This window comes from Mixophyes fleayi, chromosome 11, assembly GCF_038048845.1.
Source record: "Mixophyes fleayi isolate aMixFle1 chromosome 11, aMixFle1.hap1, whole genome shotgun sequence".
Lineage (NCBI taxonomy): Eukaryota > Metazoa > Chordata > Amphibia > Anura > Limnodynastidae > Mixophyes > Mixophyes fleayi.
Genome location: NC_134412.1, coordinates 85301194 through 85321629, shown reverse-complemented (window position 1 = coordinate 85321629; position 20436 = coordinate 85301194). Strand labels below are relative to the sequence as shown.

Here is a 20436-nt window from a genome sequence, read left to right as displayed (position 1 = left end):
GCTCCTCCATTAAGCTTAAGTTGGTGCCACATAAGTATTTGGGCAGTCATTTTCAGCTGGAATAATTCAATGCTATGAAGCTTCTGTGGTGTCTCAAATATTTGTAGTCCCTAATGTATTTTATAGAATATTTTATATATATATGCATGTGTTTATACCAGCTTTCCTTTTAAGTTCTCTTTACATTTAACTTCATCCTATAAAGACTACATTACAGTAGTGACGCGTTTCATGGCTTTGGTCAAGAAAACATTATTGAGGAGTCAGAGCCAAGTGATTGCTGTAACGTCACCAGGAAATGACAAAATTAGAATTAAATAGTTAAGATTTTAAGTTTCCCAGGACACTCCCCAATCATGTCATACTTCCATAGTTTTATTGTAAGATCTATTGTTTGCATTCTGAATATGCCTCATCAAGAGACACCAACTTATACATTTAAAAACTTTAAAACTTAGAAAATAGAGAATATGTGATCGGAATTGCACCTAGGACGATTTTTATTATACAGCTGGTAAATATTGAAAAATAGAGACACTGGGTGAGTCTGCAACTATGGAATTGCCTGTTGCTGCAATAGAGCTTCAAGCTTTGCAAATATACTATGCTACATGGTATGCAATGTAAAGGCAAATAGCAATAATAATAATATTAATAATAATAATTATTATTTTAATAATAATATTAGTTTAATTAAACGAGAACTCAACATGATTATTTCCTTCACATGATTTTCCTCGTAACAAAACCATTCCAACCACACGCGGATACAGTTTAGTGGAGTCCGCCCGCTAGACTCACCAGTGCTATAATAGCAGACTGCGGCACCAAAATCATCTATTTATATAGCGCCACTAATTCCGCAGCGCTGTACAGAGAACTCGCTCACATCAGTCCCTGTCTCATTGGAGCTTACAGTCTAAATTCCCTAACACAGATACACACAGATCAAGTGAGACTACGGTCAATTTAAAAGCAGCCAATTACCCTACTAGTATGTTTTTGGAGTGTGGAAGGAAACCGGAGCACCCGGAGGAAACCCACGCAAACACGGGGAGAACATACAAACTCCACACAGATAAGGTCATAGCCGAGAATCAAACTCATGACCTCAGTGCTGTCATGCAGAAGTGCTAACCACAAAGCCACCGTGCTTAGTGGTTAGCACTTAACTTTAAATTGGTCTTTCAGATAAATTCTGCAGCAATCACCTAATGGCAAAGGATGGCTCTGATTCAGAGTTTACAAATACACCATATACAATGTATACATTCTTCATATTAATGTAGCAATGTCATCACTGGTTGAAATGCAACATCTTGATAATACCATGCAAGTGATCTGCATTATGACAATTACCTACGCAGTAGCATAGAAGTCTGTGCAACAACAGTATGGTGCTTTCACTCATTGTAATACAAATATGTAGATAAATTAAGTTGTAAATGCAGAAAAGAAATCTACTCTGATAGGCTTTACAGGACATGTTTTTGTTAAAACAAAAGTGTAGCTAATCTATATACACAGCGTAATCGGGGTATATATTGGTGAAAATGGCTAATACCTCTTTGGGTGCAGTGTTGGCCGATTTTAAAGACCTTCTTGGTACCTTACTAACCTTAAACTTCAAACATGGAAAATGACAAAATGAGGAGAATCATTTATACTAACACTATTTCCCAATGAAATGATGCACAAGTGATGGGAGTACCGACATTTTCCAGCGGGGTGAAGAACCTGTAAGTTTGTGCTCTCAGACTATTTTTTGGGGGGTCAGTCCTCCAGCCTCTTAACCAGTTGTAATACAAATCACACACACACACTGCAAGTTGCCCAATGAATGAAGGTGATGGTCTTCATTCATCCTGCAGTGGGATCTGTTCTATAGTAACAAAACACCACCCAAGTTATTCCACCAAACGTACCGACACTTACAAAATGAATACGGGGCAGATTTAAGTTGCTGACCAATAGCAACTTACTGTATGTCAGCTACCTAGAGCCCTCTCTTCCCGAAAATAATTGTCCATGTTAATACAGTGCTTTCTCTTTATTACGCCCCACTTTGTGTAGATGTATTCTCTGCTGAAAGTACATTAAAAAGTATTCACTCCGTTATGAGCAACAATAACGAGAACAGCAATTTGGCCATGTTTCAAGCTTATATAGGAAAAAGAGGAAGCAGTGCAGTAATTAATGTCCGGGGAGAGTTATTGCTAAAGGTTAGCAATCATTTAACAAACACAGTGTAACATAAGAGATATATGATTTTACGACCTTGGTAAATTATTGCTAGGCTAACTAACTGGAGAGGATTCTTCGCCTTAGTACAGAGATAGGCAACCTGATACACCATGTAGCCCTTTAACCTTCAAAAGGGCTGCACATTATCCGTAATCCAAGTAATAAGATAAAACAATACAATTAATCAAAGAAAGAGACCCCTATCTGTAATAACATGTCAACTGAGTGTTACAAGCTATAACAAACAAAGCTGACAATACAACAGGAAGGAGCTGGAATTAGAAGATGAAGGCTGGAAGGGACGTCTGTGGCCCATCGCTGGCTTAGAGCCACTGTGAAGGACCTGAATTTATCAGAGTTATTACAATGCTCCTCATAATTCTAAGCATTATTTAATTGTTACTATACCAGATTATTTTACGCTACATAATCTATGCATCATTAATATTAAAAATGATATAACTGCCCCCCCCCAAAAAAAAATTCTCAGAAGAGGCAGGGCATGGGCCCTTTAAGAAGCCATAGCGATCAGCGTCTGTAATTTTGCATTCGGAGATGGTGACGCGTTTGTGTGTTGAGCTCCAAATGTACAAAGCATATATGCACTGAGTTTACAAAGCATGTTGGATTACGCAGAGATACGCGTGATTCACAAGGGCAATTCCCTAACATCATCACAATGTCGCCCCCTGCAAGATAACGCAAAATCCCACTTCAGAGACCAGTATAAGTCACCGCTCCAGTAAACGCAAAAAAGATATTGGACGCCAGTAGACAGCCCTGGAGCCACAACAAAGTAACCCTCAAAGAGATGAGTGAATGTTGACCAGCTAAGACTTTACTGCCAACTCTCCTATCCAGAGACATGCACACTAACTAGCCCTTAATTGAAGGCATATAACAGGTGAACATACTTACTCTTAACAGTATGGCCCTGTACTTATCACTGTATATAGTGCATTAGTCTCTATTAAAGTACGTCTGGAGCAACACAATATGCTAAGCAGTTGGGGTACTATATTATGCTGGTCATTGTGCTTTTCAAAAAACTTTAACCACAGCAAAAGTAAATGACATTATTTTGTCTTCAGGTTCACATATGCTTGTAGGCGGAGGTGGGTGTAACTCAGGGCTTCCCTTTAGTCCCAAATTGAAAGCATCGCTTTTTTTAATTGCCAAAAGAAACAGTTTGTAATTGTTTGCCACACGTAACAAAAACATTACTTGTTGCCAAGACATAAATTCAATAAAAACATACCTGTTATTGTTCTACATACAGACACCAGGTGTGGACATGTAATTCTCATTGTGTATGTACAACGCAGGAGCACAGACGAGGGAACGCATATACAAATTTAATATGCCTGCGGGACATCTTAAATAATGTACAACAGATAACTGCCGATCATCCTAGCTCGTATATTAATTGTGTGACAGGTGGAGGCCATTTCTAATTAATATTTAATGGGATCAACAAAAGATTACTGATGACAATCTAACCCGAGAACTGAATATTTAAAAATGCGAATCCCCTTTTATGAGAATATTTCAATTTTTTTCCTCAGATTTTATATACTTTGTGCACATTTTAGACTAAGAGTTACCCGCACACGGTGGAGGTAGCCATTTTGTGAGCTAAACAAACATTCATGACAAGGCAGCCTATCATATTTCTAGGAACTAATGACATCACTGGGGAAGATTTTCCCTTATAATGGCTGCCTCCACCAACGTACAGCTGACCGGTGTCCTTTACATTTCATTTACACCCTTTTTTTTTAAGAAGAGGATACTGTGATTTTTACCTCAGAAAGGACATTACTACACCATGTTTACTTTATACCCCTCTCCGCCATAGCTTAGCGAAGTGGAATTGTTACATATTTAAAGTAAATTTAGTTAGGAACCACTTTTAATAATAATTTGAGTTATTGTTGCAATAATGAACAGACTTCAAGTAAGTTAAATATTCCCACCCCCCCCCCCCCCCAAAAGTAAACCATTTTTTAGTTTTCTATTTAGCTATAATTTAATTTCCTCCAGTGTGTGCTGTTGGTGTCATATTTATTTCAATATTTTGAACACATCTTGAACAGATCATTACAGGGTTTTGCTCTCCAGACCTTCGTCTAAACACGCAGTTACGAGAGATTCAGCCGCGCATGCTTCAAAATATTAATCCAATAAAAACTAAGCTAGCTAGCTATTGATATAGAGCTATAAATTAACCTATAAAAGCAGAGAAAAGGAGAACAAAACAGACGAAATAAAAGCTGGTTAAGTACTTACTCTTCCTTTGCCTGAGAGCTTTCACTTCTAGGCGGTAGAGAGGAGAGAGACACACACACAAAGGATGCACACGGGGTAATGCAAGTAGACAGAATTGGCATGCAGGTCAGTGATGAGCGGACGCAACAGATTAAGGGAAGGATGATTGAGTAGATTTAAAAAGAAACAGACGAGGACAAAGGCGGGGACAAAAATGAGTCACATGGAACAGCGTAGGGAAAAAAAGAAGAAAGAGAACGAATAAATAATAGTTAGAAAATAAGACATTTAAAAAATAAATAAATAATAAAAGGTTTAAAGAAATGCCTTAGGAAGAGAATGCAGTCAACACCCCGTTAAAGGGATAGTATCATCTAATGAGATTATTTTAAGGTGCTGAAAAAATTAAAGTGTACCTGTCACATACAAACAAGTGGCTCCAGCCACTTGGTGGGGTGAACCAATGTTCACAGGATGCTACCACTTCATTAGGAATTAGTGACCTCACGGATTTTCACAGAATTACTTTTAGTGCAGTACCGTCTTATAGCCTGTAGAGGTCACTGATGCATCTGCTGTCTATGGCGGTAGTTACGAAGTGCACATGATGCGCTCAGCTAAACTCCTAGGTTTTACACCGGTGCACTTGGATGGTCCACCCAGCGCATTTCTCGGCCTTACTGTGCAAAAGTATAACCCTGACATCAAAGTCCAAACTCTTTAGCACAACTCAATCAAAATTCATGTCCTTGTGCTAATTAGAAATGGTTGTACGCCCCTCCACCCAAGGAACATCCCTGAAAATTTGCGCTCTCCCCTCAGTTAGCCAAATTCCATAAATCTTGCTCCATAAACTGAAAACGTGGCCCCCACTGGTGTGTCTACGCCATATTTTACTAAGAATGCCTACCACTCCGCTCAACTCCTCCCCGCTTGGCCTGTACAAACTGCCGCTGCTCCACAAAGGCGCCCATCAGGCTACGCTAAACTACCCGCCACAAATTTAGGTGCATTTGTGCAAAATCGAGGCGCACGGCGGGTCCGAAGCTGCATTTTTGCTATGAAGCAGCCGCTTTGTAATTTGTAAAAAAAAATCCTATGTATCTTAATTACATTTGGCTGACAACTAAACCTTTCTACAGAATGGATCCTTTGTAACCTCATCATACTATAAAATAACATATTTTGCAATCTTTTGAATGCCGCACAATACAGCAAGGATAGACCTCTGTTTTAATTAGACTGACTTCACAAAATGTTCAAAACACAGTGACGCTGGTGATTGAATTACTGATTATTTGTGTATATAATATTCCTGGTGCTTCTATTCATAGCCAAATACTGTAAAATTGGCAGGTAAAAATGAGCTACAATAGATAACATACACTATACCAAACCACTGCATAGATAAATATTGTAACAATAATAAAACAATAATAGTTACATTAGTATATCAATATTTTGAAGTCATTTAAATAGATCTGTATGACTAACCTTCTACGATATGATGTACTGTATACCCCTGTGCTACCTCGATATGTCATATCACGTATACAATTGCCATTTGCAAAGCTTTTCGGAGTTTGATAAAATTGCCCACACCGCAAACCCTGTTGAGTATTAGAATTTTTCTTAAATGGCCCCTTTACTTAAAAATGCCTAAATCATACGGAAAAGACCGTTTCAGCATGGTATAGACCAGGCTTGGCTAACCTGTGACACTCCAGGTGTTGTGAAACTACAAGCCCCAGCATGCTTTGCCAATATATAGCAGCTTATTGCTGGAAGGATATGCTGGGACTTGTAGTTTCACAACACCTGGCGAGCCACAGGTTAGCCAAGCCTGGAATAGGGCTTCCTAAATAGGCCCCAAAGCATCATTGTCTCTCATTAAGTTATTTTCTTAGTCACGGGGGGACACAAAAAGTCTTTATTTCTTTAAGCTACCCTTCATACCAAGATAAGGGCTGGAAGAACATATAACTCTCCCATAAAGTTGGTGGAAGATCTATGGACAACTTGTAGGAGGCTGAGGGAAACCTAGAGGGCGGTGGAGGGTCCAGCTTCAGATATAAGGGGGTCTCTCCTGGGGAAGAGACTCAGCCGACTTACAGGGCTGCCAAAATACATTTGGAGTCACGGTACAGCAACTTCTTGGAGCCCGTTCCATAGCCACAAAAAGGGCCATGTCCACACCAGGTGGATGGCTCCTCCCGCTACACAGACAGACCACACCCCCTCTCATTGTATCCCTGCCTACTTGCAATACATGTGGTCTACCTTTATAAATGATTCATTACTGATGTCTGGGATGTGGAAACTTCTGTCCTTGGTGTTTTTCAATTTCTTTCTAAAGTTCTCTTCTTCTAACTTCCATGCACATATTTTATATAAGAATCAGCAAGCCAACACATGTACAATATATTCGAGAAAACACACATAGTTATGAAGACGCACACAGTGCAAAATAATCAACGTCACATCAAATAGCACCACCCCTGTTATTGAATTATTCTTTCCATATCAGAGTTGGTGCAAAATTAAAAGGTTTTCGTGGAGTGAATTTGGTTATATGCACCCCTCCGAACAGCAAGGGACTCCCCTAAACTTGCAACCACTCCACACCTATTTCTCATGTTCAATAAATTTGCTCTGCAAAATCAAATTTTGTTTTTGCACTGTTCCGCGATAGTAGACCAATCGATGAGCTTCGGCAAGTAACGCCCCTCCCCCCACTGTGCCTGTCTCGACCAATGCAAATTTTTGCTCCTCTGCTAATGCCATCTAACCCAGTAAAGAAATGCATTCTGGGAGAAATCTAGGAGCTCTTGTTTTTTGTTAATCAGATCTATTAAGAACACAAAATAATATTTGTTTTTTAATCCACATTTTCAGCACAAGCCAATAAGGGAATTTATCTAATACAAAACGGTCGTGTTCATTGGGTGCTTATTTAAACAGATAATAGTATAGGAAAAATTGTGGAAATAAATTGTTCAGCGCTCCCTATTGTAACGTATCAGTGGATGAGCAGCCACCTGGGAGTAGGGGGATGGTAGGGATAGCTCAACCCTAAAGTAGGAATAAATTATCAATTATAACTCCCTTGGCGCTTGAAACAGAGGGGACAGTGGGTAATAGCAAAAACGGATTTATTGGAGGCAGTAAAACGGGTAACAACCCTACAGTGTACTTTACACTGACATAATAATTTATAAAAGGCACATAAGCATTTTATACACCGTGAGAGCAGGCAAACAATGTCCGTATAAAGTCCTGATAGATCCACATGGACCATAAATACCACGGTTCTCTGGTAGGGCTACTAATAGTCCACTATAACACCAAAGAAGCAAATGTAGTCAGTCCTGTGCAGAAAGGCAAATGCACACTTCTCCTTTGGGTCTGTCAGCCGACAGTAAGTTCCAGTGGAGAGAGCTTGAAACGGACTTTGTAATAAAGGACTTACCCTTGAATATTTAGGGCCAGTATTGTCCTCTGAGCTTCCTGCTTGATGCCAAGAAAAAACAATGCAATGAGCACAGTAATGCCGGTGCGCTGGAGAGCGATGTAACAACCCGAAAGTAGCGGGCAATCTCGTAGTCGGCAGAGTTGCGCATGCGTGACCGGATCCATATATTTAAACTCCAGCTGTGGCCTGCAGTACACTATTGATCCCTGAAGAAGCCTAGTGCGAAACGCGTTGGGTCGACCAGCTCTCGCCCTTCAAGGGCTACACAAACTGACCCTTACTGCCGCTGTGGATAGCGAACGGATCCGGTCACGCATGCGCAACTCTGCCGACTACGAGATTGCCCGCTACTTCCGGGTTGTTACATCGCTCTCCAGCGAACCAGCATTACTGTGCTCATTGCATTGTTTTTTCTTGGCATCAAGCAGGAAGCTCAGAGGACAATACTGGCCCTAAATATTCAAGGGTAAGTCCTTTATTACAAAGTCCGTTTCAAGCTCTCTCCACTGGAACTTACTGTCGGCTGACAGACCCAAAGGAGAAGTGTGCATTTGCCTTTCTGCACAGGACTGACTACATTTGCTTCTTTGGTGTTATAGTGGACTATTATTAGCCCTACCAGAGAACCGTGGTATTTATGGTCCATGTGGATCTATCAGGACTTTATACGGACATTGTTTGCCTGCTCTCACGGTATATAAAATGTTTATGTGCCTTTTCTAAATTATTATGTCAGTGTAAAGTACACTGTAGGGTTGTTACCTGTTTTACTGCCTCCAATAAATCCGTTTTTGCCATTACCCACTGTCCCCTCTGTTTCAAGCGCCAAGGGAGTTATAATTGATAATTTAATAGTATAGGAAAAAACATCTAGAAATGCTACTAAACACTAATCGTGTTTTATAGTGCACTAAAATACCCAGTTTGTTGACAGCAATAATAAAAACTGAACAATTGCTAGCAAAGCTTATTCATGGACATAGTACAGATCTCTGCCCTGTCTGATCATACTCTCCCTCAACCTTCCAGGGGCAAACGCAGGATTTGTGGAGTAGGGTTTCCACACCACACTGCCAGTGGGCGTGACCAGCATGCATGGGGGCGTGGCTATAATTTAAGACAGTGCTTGTCTGCTCTCCAACTCTCCCTATCCCCATAATATACATGGGCAATGCTGCGTGCACTACTGTTAGGTGCACGCAGCTCTCTCTTTTCAAGCAGAGCTGTGTGAAGTGGAAGCAGGGTCCAGCCACCTCAATTATACAGTGCCCCAGGCTTAGAGGGGGGTTTCCAAGCACTAGAAACCCCCCGCCCTCGGTTTGCCTATGCCTCCCATCTTCTAAACGCTCCGTCTAAATTCACAGTTTCATGCTTGTGAACACCGCTCCAGCCTAAGGCAACGCCCTCCTCACGCTCCACCTTCCCCTTCCTATGTGCTTCCACATCCCATCCTAAACAACTCCATCCCTCGCTCCACCTTCTCTTTCCCTCCACCCCCAGTCTCCGCTTGCTTGCTCGCGTCTCTTGAAAGTGAACGCTCACAAGCTTGGCCCTCTCTATCTTCTCGTCCTTTGTGTAAGGTGTCCTTGGATGTGCTTGTATCTTCTAATGTAGTTACTTTCTCTATTATCTAAGCTTGAATTTATTTTTACTGATTATATTGTTTCTCTTGCCCTTTACTTATTTGCATTTTGTTCTGTTCATAATTCATTGTTTGTACTGTGCTGCGGATTCTGTTGCGCCTTATACTTTCTAGAACGTTTAAGACACCCGAATCTACGTTCTTCATTTGCTCAGCTAATAACCCATGTTCATTTTTGCTGTATGCATGGCTTCTCCTTCGTGTTTTTCAGCAACATTTATATCATCTGGCAGAGTTGTGTCCTTTCATTGCTCATGGATATGAAAGCAAGCTGCTTTCTGGATACAGTTGTATCCAATGAAGAGAACACAGCAGCAAGGTGAGGTGTCATTTTCCCATTGAAAAGAATATATACATATTTGCTGAAAAGCCCAGAGATTATCATCAGAAAGAAAAATCAAATTTTTTTAGCAAAAATTGTAACCGTGCATACACAAACCAGTCAATTAAAGTCAACCGAAAGGAGACGACCCCTTTAAATGTTAAAGAAAAACTATTTATGGTGGGTGGTTGGATTATTGACATCATCACAACTGAAAAGACAAAAGTGAATCCCAAAAAAACTTACTCCCAGTAGAGTTGGAAGATCGGCGTTGCATGGAGCTGGAGACGGAGGCCTCTGTTGGCAGCGGAGGAGGCGGTGGTGGGTAACACAGGTTCTCCGGGAGCGGTGGAGGGATTGGGGGGGGTGGGATATTTCCCAGCGGTTTCTTGTCGGACGCGGTACCGTTGTGCACACTTTCATTAGAGAGATGCGATCCCTTAAGAGAGAGAGAGGATGTCACCCATGTTTTTTGGGCTGATTGACCGTTGTTACCAAACTGAAATTGAACTTTCATTTTTGAATGCACCAATGTAACAGTGACACGACTGTAATACAAATTTTGGGAAAGGGGAAAGCCTAGAATTGAGCAGGTTCCCATCTCACCTATAATGTTAGCGATGCAGCTTTTAAATAATACAGCGTTTCTCCTAGTGACAGCGTGATATGAAAAATAAGGTATAGAGCTGCACCGTTATCATTAAACTTTGTGGCGTTACGGATATAAGTGGCTTTAATTGTTTTGCTTAAAGGAGAGTAATAAAAATAAATAATCCTGTTAGGAATGAACACCTCTATTCTCAGTTAGTGGGGCTCTATATCATCATCATCACCATTTATTTATATAGCGCCACTGATTCCGCAGCGCTGTACAGAGAACTCACTCACATCAGTCCCTGTCCCATTGGGGCTTCCAGTCTAAATTCCCTAACACACACACACACACACACACACACACACACACAGACACAGACAGAGAGAGAGAGCGAGAGAGAGACTAGGGTCAATTTTAATAGCAGCCAATTAAGCAGTCACTATGTTTTTGGAGTGTGGGAGGAAACCGGAGTACCCAGAGGAAACCCACGCAAACACGGAGAGAACATACAAACTTCACACAGATAAGGCCATGGTCGGGAATTGAAATCATGACCCCAGCGCTATGAGGCAGAAGTGCTGACCACTGAGCCACCGTGCTGCCCTATCTATATATGAAGAACAGACACCAACAACCTCAATTCACAGCAGTTTACATTCCAAATTCATCACGGAATTCACCTCCACCCGATTCTACCGCTTTCATAGAGCGCTCTGTAAAGAGGACAGACTTACCTCCTCGCTGTGTGCCATCTTTCTAATCTCCGATGATTCCGTCGTGTTCTGTCCTAAGTATTTATAATAATCCCCCGTGCTGGGCTGTTTTTTGAAGTTTCTTGACTTCCGGCAAGAGTCAGCCCTTCGAAGCCCCTCTGGACTGTTTTCACGTGAAACCAACTACAGGAGTATAAGGAACAAGAGAATATGAATAAAAAGCAGAGTAAATACTAGGTGGTTAGTGAGAAAGTGCCTTAATACAGTTAACAATACACATTTCCCCATGGGATATAAGAGATGAAGACACAGAAAACACATTTAGATCAAGTTAACTAGTTTTTTTGTTTATTTTCATAAAAGACAAATTAAGGCTAGGGGTTTCGGCATGTCTTTGTATTCATCTTTTGCTCATTCTGGATGTCCTCAGTTTTGTGGGCGCAGAATAACCTGTAGCCAAACAGATCATCAGAACATTCAGCACAGATTATATTACAAGATGAGTTAGATAATCTTGTGTGATTGTGTTGAGTGAGGACAGGGCTGCATGTGATAGGGGCAGTGACATCATGTGAGGAGGGGAATGGAGGGAGCAGGAAGCCACAGACAGAGTTGTATAGTGGAAGGAGCAGGGTCCCCCAGCAGCACAGAGTATATCAGGAGATGAGTGATGTGTCAGTTAGGACAGGGCTGCATGTGACAGGGGCAGTGATATGATGTGAGGAGGGGAATGGAGGCAGCAGGAAGCCACAGACTGAGTTATATAGTGGAAGGAGCAGGGTCCCCCAGCAGCACAGAGTATATCAGGAGATGAGTGATGTGTCAGTGAGGACATGGTGCATGTGACAGGGGCAGTGACATAATGTGATAATGAAAATATTCTTATTTCATTTTATGTTTATAAATCATTTACAATTGTAAAGTACAGTATGCCATTTATATCAACATTCCTTTCCGCCTAGTTGTTGCCTTTTTGTCCCAAGTTCAGGTCAAACCTTATGGTACCAGCGGATGTAGGTTACCTGGTGAGCTGTACTGGCTATCTGACCATATTCACTATAATTCATACTTGCCAACTCTCCCGGAAAGTCTGGGAGACTCCCGAAATTCGGGTCAGTCTCCCGGGCGAGCTGGCATTTCTCCCGGATCCAAGATTGCACCGATAATCGCGTCATTTGCCGCGATTCTCTGTGAATCACGCCATTTTGGAGGGCTGGAGAGGGCGGGGCGAGGTCAATTGCGTCATTTTTGGTCCCGCCCCCCGCGACGCACAGCACGGTTTTGCGGGGGCGGGGCCAAAATGGCCCCCTCCCGCCCTCCAGTCACGCCCCCAACTCCCGGAAGCAAGTTTCCGGGAGTTGGCAAGTATGCTATAATTAGGGTAGGGAGGTGAAGTTGGAGTGTGGAGAGAGGCGGGGTACCATGAATCATATCATCTTGGCCTCACAAAGCACACCAAATGTCAGGAGCCTCCTGGAAATTCCAGGAGCGTAGTCAAGTATGGGTAAAGTCACCCGGGATCTGGGGTCTGCTTTCTGCCCTAATCTGTTTCCTCTCTCTAAGGTCATCGATATGAATGGAGTACAACAGTGTTGTCATCTCTACATTATTATTTGTATGTTACAGTATAATCCTGTGTGTGCAGACTGAATCGAGACAGCGCTATGCATATAATGATCAAGCCGAACATCAAACTCATAACTATATCACCGTCCGCTGCACCGGGAGTGAGGTCTTCTACCAAGCAAGTTTTATCAAAAGGAATTAGGTAAGATACAGGCCATTTGGTTCTGGGTAAAGTATACTTAAATCATTGGTGTTTTTGAATATAAAATGTCTTCCTAATTGATTATGAGGATTGCAGTATAGGCTGATTGATGGCATATAACACTAGAATGTTCTGTGTATTATATATTGGTCATTAGAATCCTGTGTTTTGTATATTGTCTACTAGAATTCTTACTGTATAGTATATTGGTCATTAGAATGCTCTGTGTATAGTATATTGGTCATTAGAATGCTCTGTGTATTGTATATTGGTCATTAGAATGTTCTGTGTATTGTATATTGGTCATTAGAATGCGCCGTGTACTGTATATTGGCTACTAGAATTCTTCCTGTATAGTATATTGGTAATTAGAATGATCTGTATTGAATAGAGATCAACAGAATTATATCAGTCATTAGAATAGTCTCTACTTTGACTACTAGTCAGAGGGGCGGGAAAGGGTTGTATTAAATAATAGTTCTCTAACATAGGGGCGTATTCAATTGTTTTTCGTGACCGCCGAAAAACGAGCGCTCGAAAACTATTACCGTTTATACGGTAATATTGCGCGTAATTACCGTTCATACGGTAATTTACTCGCTCAGTTTCAGCTCGCTGCTCAGGGAGCTGCGAGCTGAAATTGAGCGAGTAATTACCGTGTAAACGGTAATAGTTTTAACGCGCTCGTTTTTCGGCGGTCACGGCAAACAATTGAATACGCCCCATAATGTTTTATATATTTCATAGGATATAAAAGCCACACCCACATGAAATAAACCCCGCCTGCAAGGATTCAAGGTATTGCTGCAGCAATAGGCTGTGTATTTGCGCACCTCCCAACATTTAACTTTTCTGAATCAGGAGACGTGTCTAGGGCTTCATAAGTGGTAGGTCGCCTCTAACACCCCTCTGTTGCTGCTGCTAGCACCTGTTCCGTATATCCATAAAGACTTATCAACATTTAGGTAGGCAGCATTGGGACAAGGGGTGTGGCCATTGCACTATAGGGATGTGGCATGTCCTGACGGGGGCGTGGTCACAGCCCAGATGGATACGTGGCCACACCCCAGGGGCATGCCCAGCGCTTTCGAAGTGCTATGATGCACCGTTCACTCCTCCCCTCCAAATCCCTTCATTGGTCCAGCATTCACCACTGCTCCCACTTCACCTCCACCTGATCGGGATGGTGGGACAGAGCCCTAAAATCAGGGTGGTTGGGAGTCAGGTCTATAATATAGCAACTGTTGGCAAACAAAAAAAGTCTATGTACAACATCAAACTAAGGGAGCCCTAAAGGCTCAAATACCAGAGTTTACAGGCTACAGCAGTGCTGGCTAATCTGTGACACTCCAGGTGTTGTGAAACTACAAGTCCCAGCATACCCTTCCAGCAATAAGCTGCTATATATTGGCAAAGCATGCTGGGACTTGTAGTTTCACAACACCTGGAGTGTCACAGGTTAGCCAACACTGGGCTACAGGAACCATGGAGGGACAAACAAGTTGCCAACAAAATATAATCAGCGCGTTGCATTCAAACATTATACAGGCCTAGCTTTTGTTGATCTACTCTTTGCATGTAGAGCACAGAGGTTACAGACTAATAACAATGTGAACAGAAGTATTCCCCATCCAGGTTCTAATGTACAGTAAAACCATACTTGCCAACTCTCCCTGAATGTCAGGGAGACTCCCTGAAATAGGGGTGATCTCCCTCACTCCCTGAAGAGTCTGGAATTCTCCCTGATGCTGAGCCAGTACAAGACGTGATTGGCTTCGCCATCTGTGGCATGATGACACAGTTCAGAAATTGTGTCCTATGTCCATGTATTGATGCCTATGGAGGTGGCCATTTTCATAGAGACCAAGATTTAATCAAAGACTGACAGGTAAGACAGCATGTCTTCAGTAATGGAGACAGAAATGTAAGAGACACTTCAGTCTCTAGAGATTCATTAGCTGCTTTTCTTTAACGCATAGTTGCCTACTCTCCGGGATACTCCCGCATTTCTGGGAGACCTGCTGGGCTCCCGGGAGAGAAGGATAACCTCCCAGTTCTCGCCCCTGCAATAGATAAGTGATGGGGGCGGGGCTTAATTGTGCAAATATTGTGACATTTTAGCCCCACTCCCTGCTGTAATTGGCCAAAATTATGACAATCGTTTAAGGGGCGGGACCAAATGTGATTTGTCAAGCCCCATCCCGCACGCCCACCTCCCCTGGGATCTCCCTGAAGCCAACGAGGAAAAGTTGGCTAGTATGAGTAAAACATAGGCACTGTATGATAAGGTCAGAGGAGGAAGGCCATTGTTTCTCTGTGAGATCTGTTAAACACAATCTTAGCTCTTTTAAGTACAAAACCTCTGCATATAAAACACATTTTTATCCACTTTATCCAGTGCCGTAAATAAGCCATAAGAGTTCCTCTAATAAGGTCTCTGGAGAAACTTAGCTCTCTACCAAATTAAAGAATTTCAAGAATTAAATAACATTTCTAGGCTATTCTTAGTTTTTAAATGCACAACTGCAGCCAAATATATGAAGTTATACGTGTCCGTGGGTAGATGGAAAAGAACAATGTTCTGCAGATTTCTAGAGATAAGTAAATTACAGATATGAAAAATGTTCTGTGAAAGAGGAACTTCTGATAGATACCATTGGCACAGATTGTTGGCGGATGTATTCAGTAGCGGACAGGGGCGGACCCAGACATTTGCCCTACCCGTGGCGATTTTAGGGGGGGTTATTTAGGCCCCGCCCCTTTCTGTGTTCTAAGGCTGCCGGCGGCTGCACAGTATGTGCAGGTCCGTTCAGCAGTGAAAGTGTGCTGTCCCGCTGCTCTGATTGTGTTTAAAACACAATCAGAGCAGCCGGGCAGCATACTGTCATTACAAGCCTCTGGTAGGGGGGGCGATCGCCCCGATCGCCCCCCCGGATCCGCCACTGGTAGCGGAGCTATGAAGGATGTGTCCTACAAAAAGTTTCATGAATGAAACCATGGACATGTCCTCTACTTCAGGACACGGGTGATGCACAGTGGCGGAAAGTGAGGGAATAAGACTACGTAAAAACATAAAAAGGTTAACAAAAAAGTTTAAAAGGTTTTCTGCTAATAACCCTCTAAATTATATCATACAATCCATCAGTGACAATCCCCCCAGGACAGTCCTGATTGGGGCACAGCCTCACCTGAAATGTGTATGGTTTGGTCAGATCAAACATGGTTTGGGCAGATTGGGGGGTGATATTCATTGATCAAAGGCCCCTTCATTGTGAACGGATTATGGAATGTTGGCTAATACTGGCTTGTTGAGATCCCCAACACAAGGAGAACAGAGAAGCTAATTCTTAACCGAAAACCGGCAGATAGCAATTTACATCTTACGAGAACTGCATCAGATAACTCGTAGATACTATAAGGGCCTGTATATGATGCAATTATATAATCTGCTAATATATAATTAAATAAATGGGTCAGAGGTGCCACCAGTGATGGTCAAATGGCCTCTACATTGCCTATTTCTGCCATTACTGTGTAGCCATAACCAACAGGGATAGTAGAATACATGCCAGCGCTCTCAAATTCCACCGCCAGAAGAGACGTGCTATGTCCATATCATGGTAATAGCTTTTGTATATGTAAATAGTCAATTCTCACACCCATATTTGACCGTGCTGTTCTGCGCATCTGCCAATTTGGTTTTTGTGTTTGTTTAGCAAGCGGTAAGGTAAATCCTGGTCACTCAATGAAGGCATTCAGGCTGGAGTTGTGTAGAACCCACAAAAGCCTAGCTGAGGGGGGCAAAATGACCTTCCTTCCAGAGCGGGGGAATAAGTGTGCACACTCCTCCTAACAGATGGGACGCCGTCAAGCTCAGGGGTTAATGCTAAACTGCCCTAGAGGAACAAAAAAAAATGGAACCACCATGCTGAACATATTGGCCTGTGTAGTTGTTGGTCAACAGGAAAACTTGTGCCTTTGTGATCGGTTTATCTTCTCTCAATGATCTGGTCTGTGCAATCTGGCCGTTCACGTGTATAGCTAAACTGGATAGAATTGTAACTAACCCCTTAAGTCTCTAATGATGAACATTTCAATGAGAATAATTGAAGTGGACATTTTAGAGGGATAAAAATAAAAATAAAAATTCTTCCAATCACTGTGGTAGATCTCTAAAGTGTATCCATCAACTCAACACTGTCCAGGCAGCAATTTTGTAAACTGAGCCAACATTCACGAGAGTGACGTCTATTAAGTCTCTTGGCAGCCATGGCATGAAACGGACTGCTTATATCAGTCTACGACATGGTGTACCACTGTTTGGACACTTTCTACTGGGACCAATGATCCCTACCAAGATAAGTGATCGGAGTGTAGACAACATACCATCGGTGGGAGTAAGCCTCTACTATTAAGACCACACCGACTGCCAGATCTCTATCAATGGCCAACTGAATATCCAGGCAGTCCCAATCAACATCAGGCATTGATTAGGATGGCTGGTTGCTTGGCTGCCCAAATAGCTCCGCGTATAGACCGCTTTAAAAAGGAGACATCAACTTTCATTCAACATCATTTTATAGGCTTGCTCATGCCATCCTGTGATTTTTACTAAATAGATCACCTTTCCTGTCTACCTACCTTCCGTGTGCTTCGGCCATGTTTTACATCATAAGGCAGTTGTCCATTTATGTTTCCCTGGGCTAAAACACAGAAATGCTCTCTGGATCCAAAAGGTTTCTAATGCAGAAAGCCCAATGGGACAATGGAAACATATTACTCTGAATGATGATATAAATACATGGCTGGGCAGCACAGTGGCTAAGTGGTTAGCACTTCTGCCTCACAGCGCTGTGGTTATGAGTTTAATTCCCGTCCATGGCCTTATCTGTGTGGAGTTTGTATGTTCTTCCTGTGTTTGCGTGGGTTTCCTCCGGGTGCTCCGGTTTCCTCCCACACTCCAAAAACATACTGGTAGGTTAATTGGCTCCTATCAAAATTGACCCTAGTCTCTCTTTTTGTGTATGTATGTTAGGGAATTTAGACTGTAAGCTCCAATGGGGCAGGGACTGATGTGAATGAGTTCTTTGTACAGCGCTGCGGAATCAGTGGCGCTATATAAATAAATGGTGATGATGATGATGGCTGGAAATTATTGCAGCAAGCTGGAAAGCCAAAGCAATGTATTTAATAAAAGCTGTCAGGGGGTACTTAGAAGCCAAGAAGCTAAAGTTACCAGCCAGAAGTTGACAACCCCATTAAAGTCCTAGTCTAGGCGTATATGAAGCCGAGTTCTTGAATGTGCACTGCCATTATAGCCAGCACTGACACAGTTAACAGCTTAAAGAGGTATGTGTGCTAAACAATAAATTAGGCTCTTCTAAGTAAATAACACGCTGAGCGCATTTGTTGAGTTAAGTAAATGAGACCTTCTGGCAGGCATGTAAAACCTACTTTTTGCATATTTTGCCGACTTATGAACGCGGCTAAGACGAGAAGAACTGGATTTTTTCCCCCCTGATTACTGTACCAAAAGAGGTTTATCTTCATGTTTATAACCATGTCAGTTTTGTGCACAACGTTGTGTAACTAATTAGCCAATAATATCTTAAGGCAGGGCTTAGGGTAACAGAGTATTAACTGAAAATAATGCGGATACTGAATAAGAGGTAATTACGTCCGACAGGATGAATGTTTTCCAAAGGATGTGTGTTCAAATCTTACACAGTAACTTTAGGATGTCATAGAATCACCTTCACCTACAAACAGTGGTGCCATTTTTTTGTGGGTTCAATGGTAACCACAAATCAATAGTGTATTTAGGAAAAAGTCAATTCACCTTTTATAAAACACCCGACAACAGACTGTCTAGACACACCGTCTTTGGGCCAAGTTTCCCCTTCAATTTTTTTTTTTTTCGCAGCCCCAAGTTCACCGAGGACTTCAAAAGCGTTTCACGAAAAATATATGGGCACCGCGTGAAATACAACAAGCTAGAAAAATAGCCCTTGCTGGTTAATGTCAACTTCATCCAGCATCCATTAAAACATTTCTACCTGAGCTTATATTTGTCTAAAAACAATTTAAAAATATGTACACAATTGAACAGGATTCTCTCTAAAGAGCAATTATATTTTATTATTAATAGAAAAGAAAAAAAATCTAACTAGTGACTGTTACATACAAAACAGATAGTGGCCAGTCCGCCCTTTTTATCTCTTGTATTTTTGGAAATGCAACAAGCGACTTATAGACATGAGAGGTGTCATAAGCGGTCAACAGACTTTGGGCGAACATACTATAAATTTTATAGTGGCAAATGACTGTTTATTTTGTGAGTGAGTTGGGTTTAATCTATGTAGAAAGTCTCAAGGACTTTTGAAGCATTTAAAAAGACAGGCACCCGTTCCTTTATCTGTCCTCCTAATTATGGGTGGTTTCAAAACGTTTACGCATTGTACAGCATTGTCTTTAGTGCGTCAATAAATAGAATTCTCCGGGAAAGACATACCGAATGGTGCACCGAACATTAGTCTAGAATAGGGCTGGTCAACAAGGCAAGTTGTGGCCCTACAAGGCTAATTCCCCTCTCCCTATTTCCATGATAACGATGTGGTCAAATCACATAATGGTTAAGGCCTGTGGGCACGTGACTTATAATATATAGTATATACTGTTTTATATGAAAAAAACAAAACATTTATTTAAAACAGAGGTAAAAAAACCTCAAGTATTTACTTCCATGTTTCTCCAAAAAAGCTATGACGATGTTTCCCCCTCTATATATCAGCGCTAAAATACATTTTGCAAACACTGTAAACCTCAATTTTTAATGCATTATCTACGGAAAAAAAAAGACAATCCATCCAAATGAAATGGTCAATGACCAAGATTCTATTTTCATACCACAAACTTACATCTGTTAGTTTAATTGCTAAACACAATACATAGAAAACTGCCATCATATCCCCTAAAACTACAAATATAACAAAACCACTGTTTTATTTAAAAGAAGGAATACTTGCAATTGTGAGCATTTATGGAGATCATACCCTAAACAGTACGAAGCCAATTGAGGGTATATTTTCACAATTATCTGTAAACCGTAATCATTAAAAATGTAATCTAATACACTGTTACAAGATGAACCATTCATATACATTTTTGCATAAAAAGGACCATTCGTAAAGTTATAACAGAACACTGGCTGCAAAATTATAATAAATTACAAGGCTCACAGTACTAAAATAATATACATGTATAGGAGAATGGTCTCTAATTTCTTAAAACTATTATTTATTATGAAAATAATATCTCCTTTTCTGCCAACAGTACACAGAAGATTGTTACGGTATAGAAAATAATCTACCAGACGTCCTGCTTTTCTTATCAGTTCAAGGTATTATCTGTAT

General features: G+C 41.5%; 1 protein-coding gene across 3 annotated transcripts in view; it reads right to left on the bottom strand.

Annotated features, from left to right (window-relative positions):
• Positions 1 to 20436, bottom strand: part of LOC142106977 (espin-like) — a 128822-nt gene that overhangs the window by 18508 nt on the left and 89878 nt on the right. For 2 of the 3 annotated variants that reach the window (XM_075190065.1, XM_075190066.1), the window contains exons 8-10: positions 11278 to 11439; positions 10195 to 10387; positions 4534 to 4560 (exon numbers count right to left, since the gene is read on the bottom strand). In XM_075190065.1, the coding sequence (XP_075046166.1) occupies positions 4534 to 4560; positions 10195 to 10387; positions 11278 to 11439 (382 nt within the window). The remainder of the gene's footprint in view (positions 1 to 4533; positions 4561 to 10194; positions 10388 to 11277; positions 11440 to 20436) is intronic. The other variant, XM_075190067.1, reaches the window with a different exon arrangement.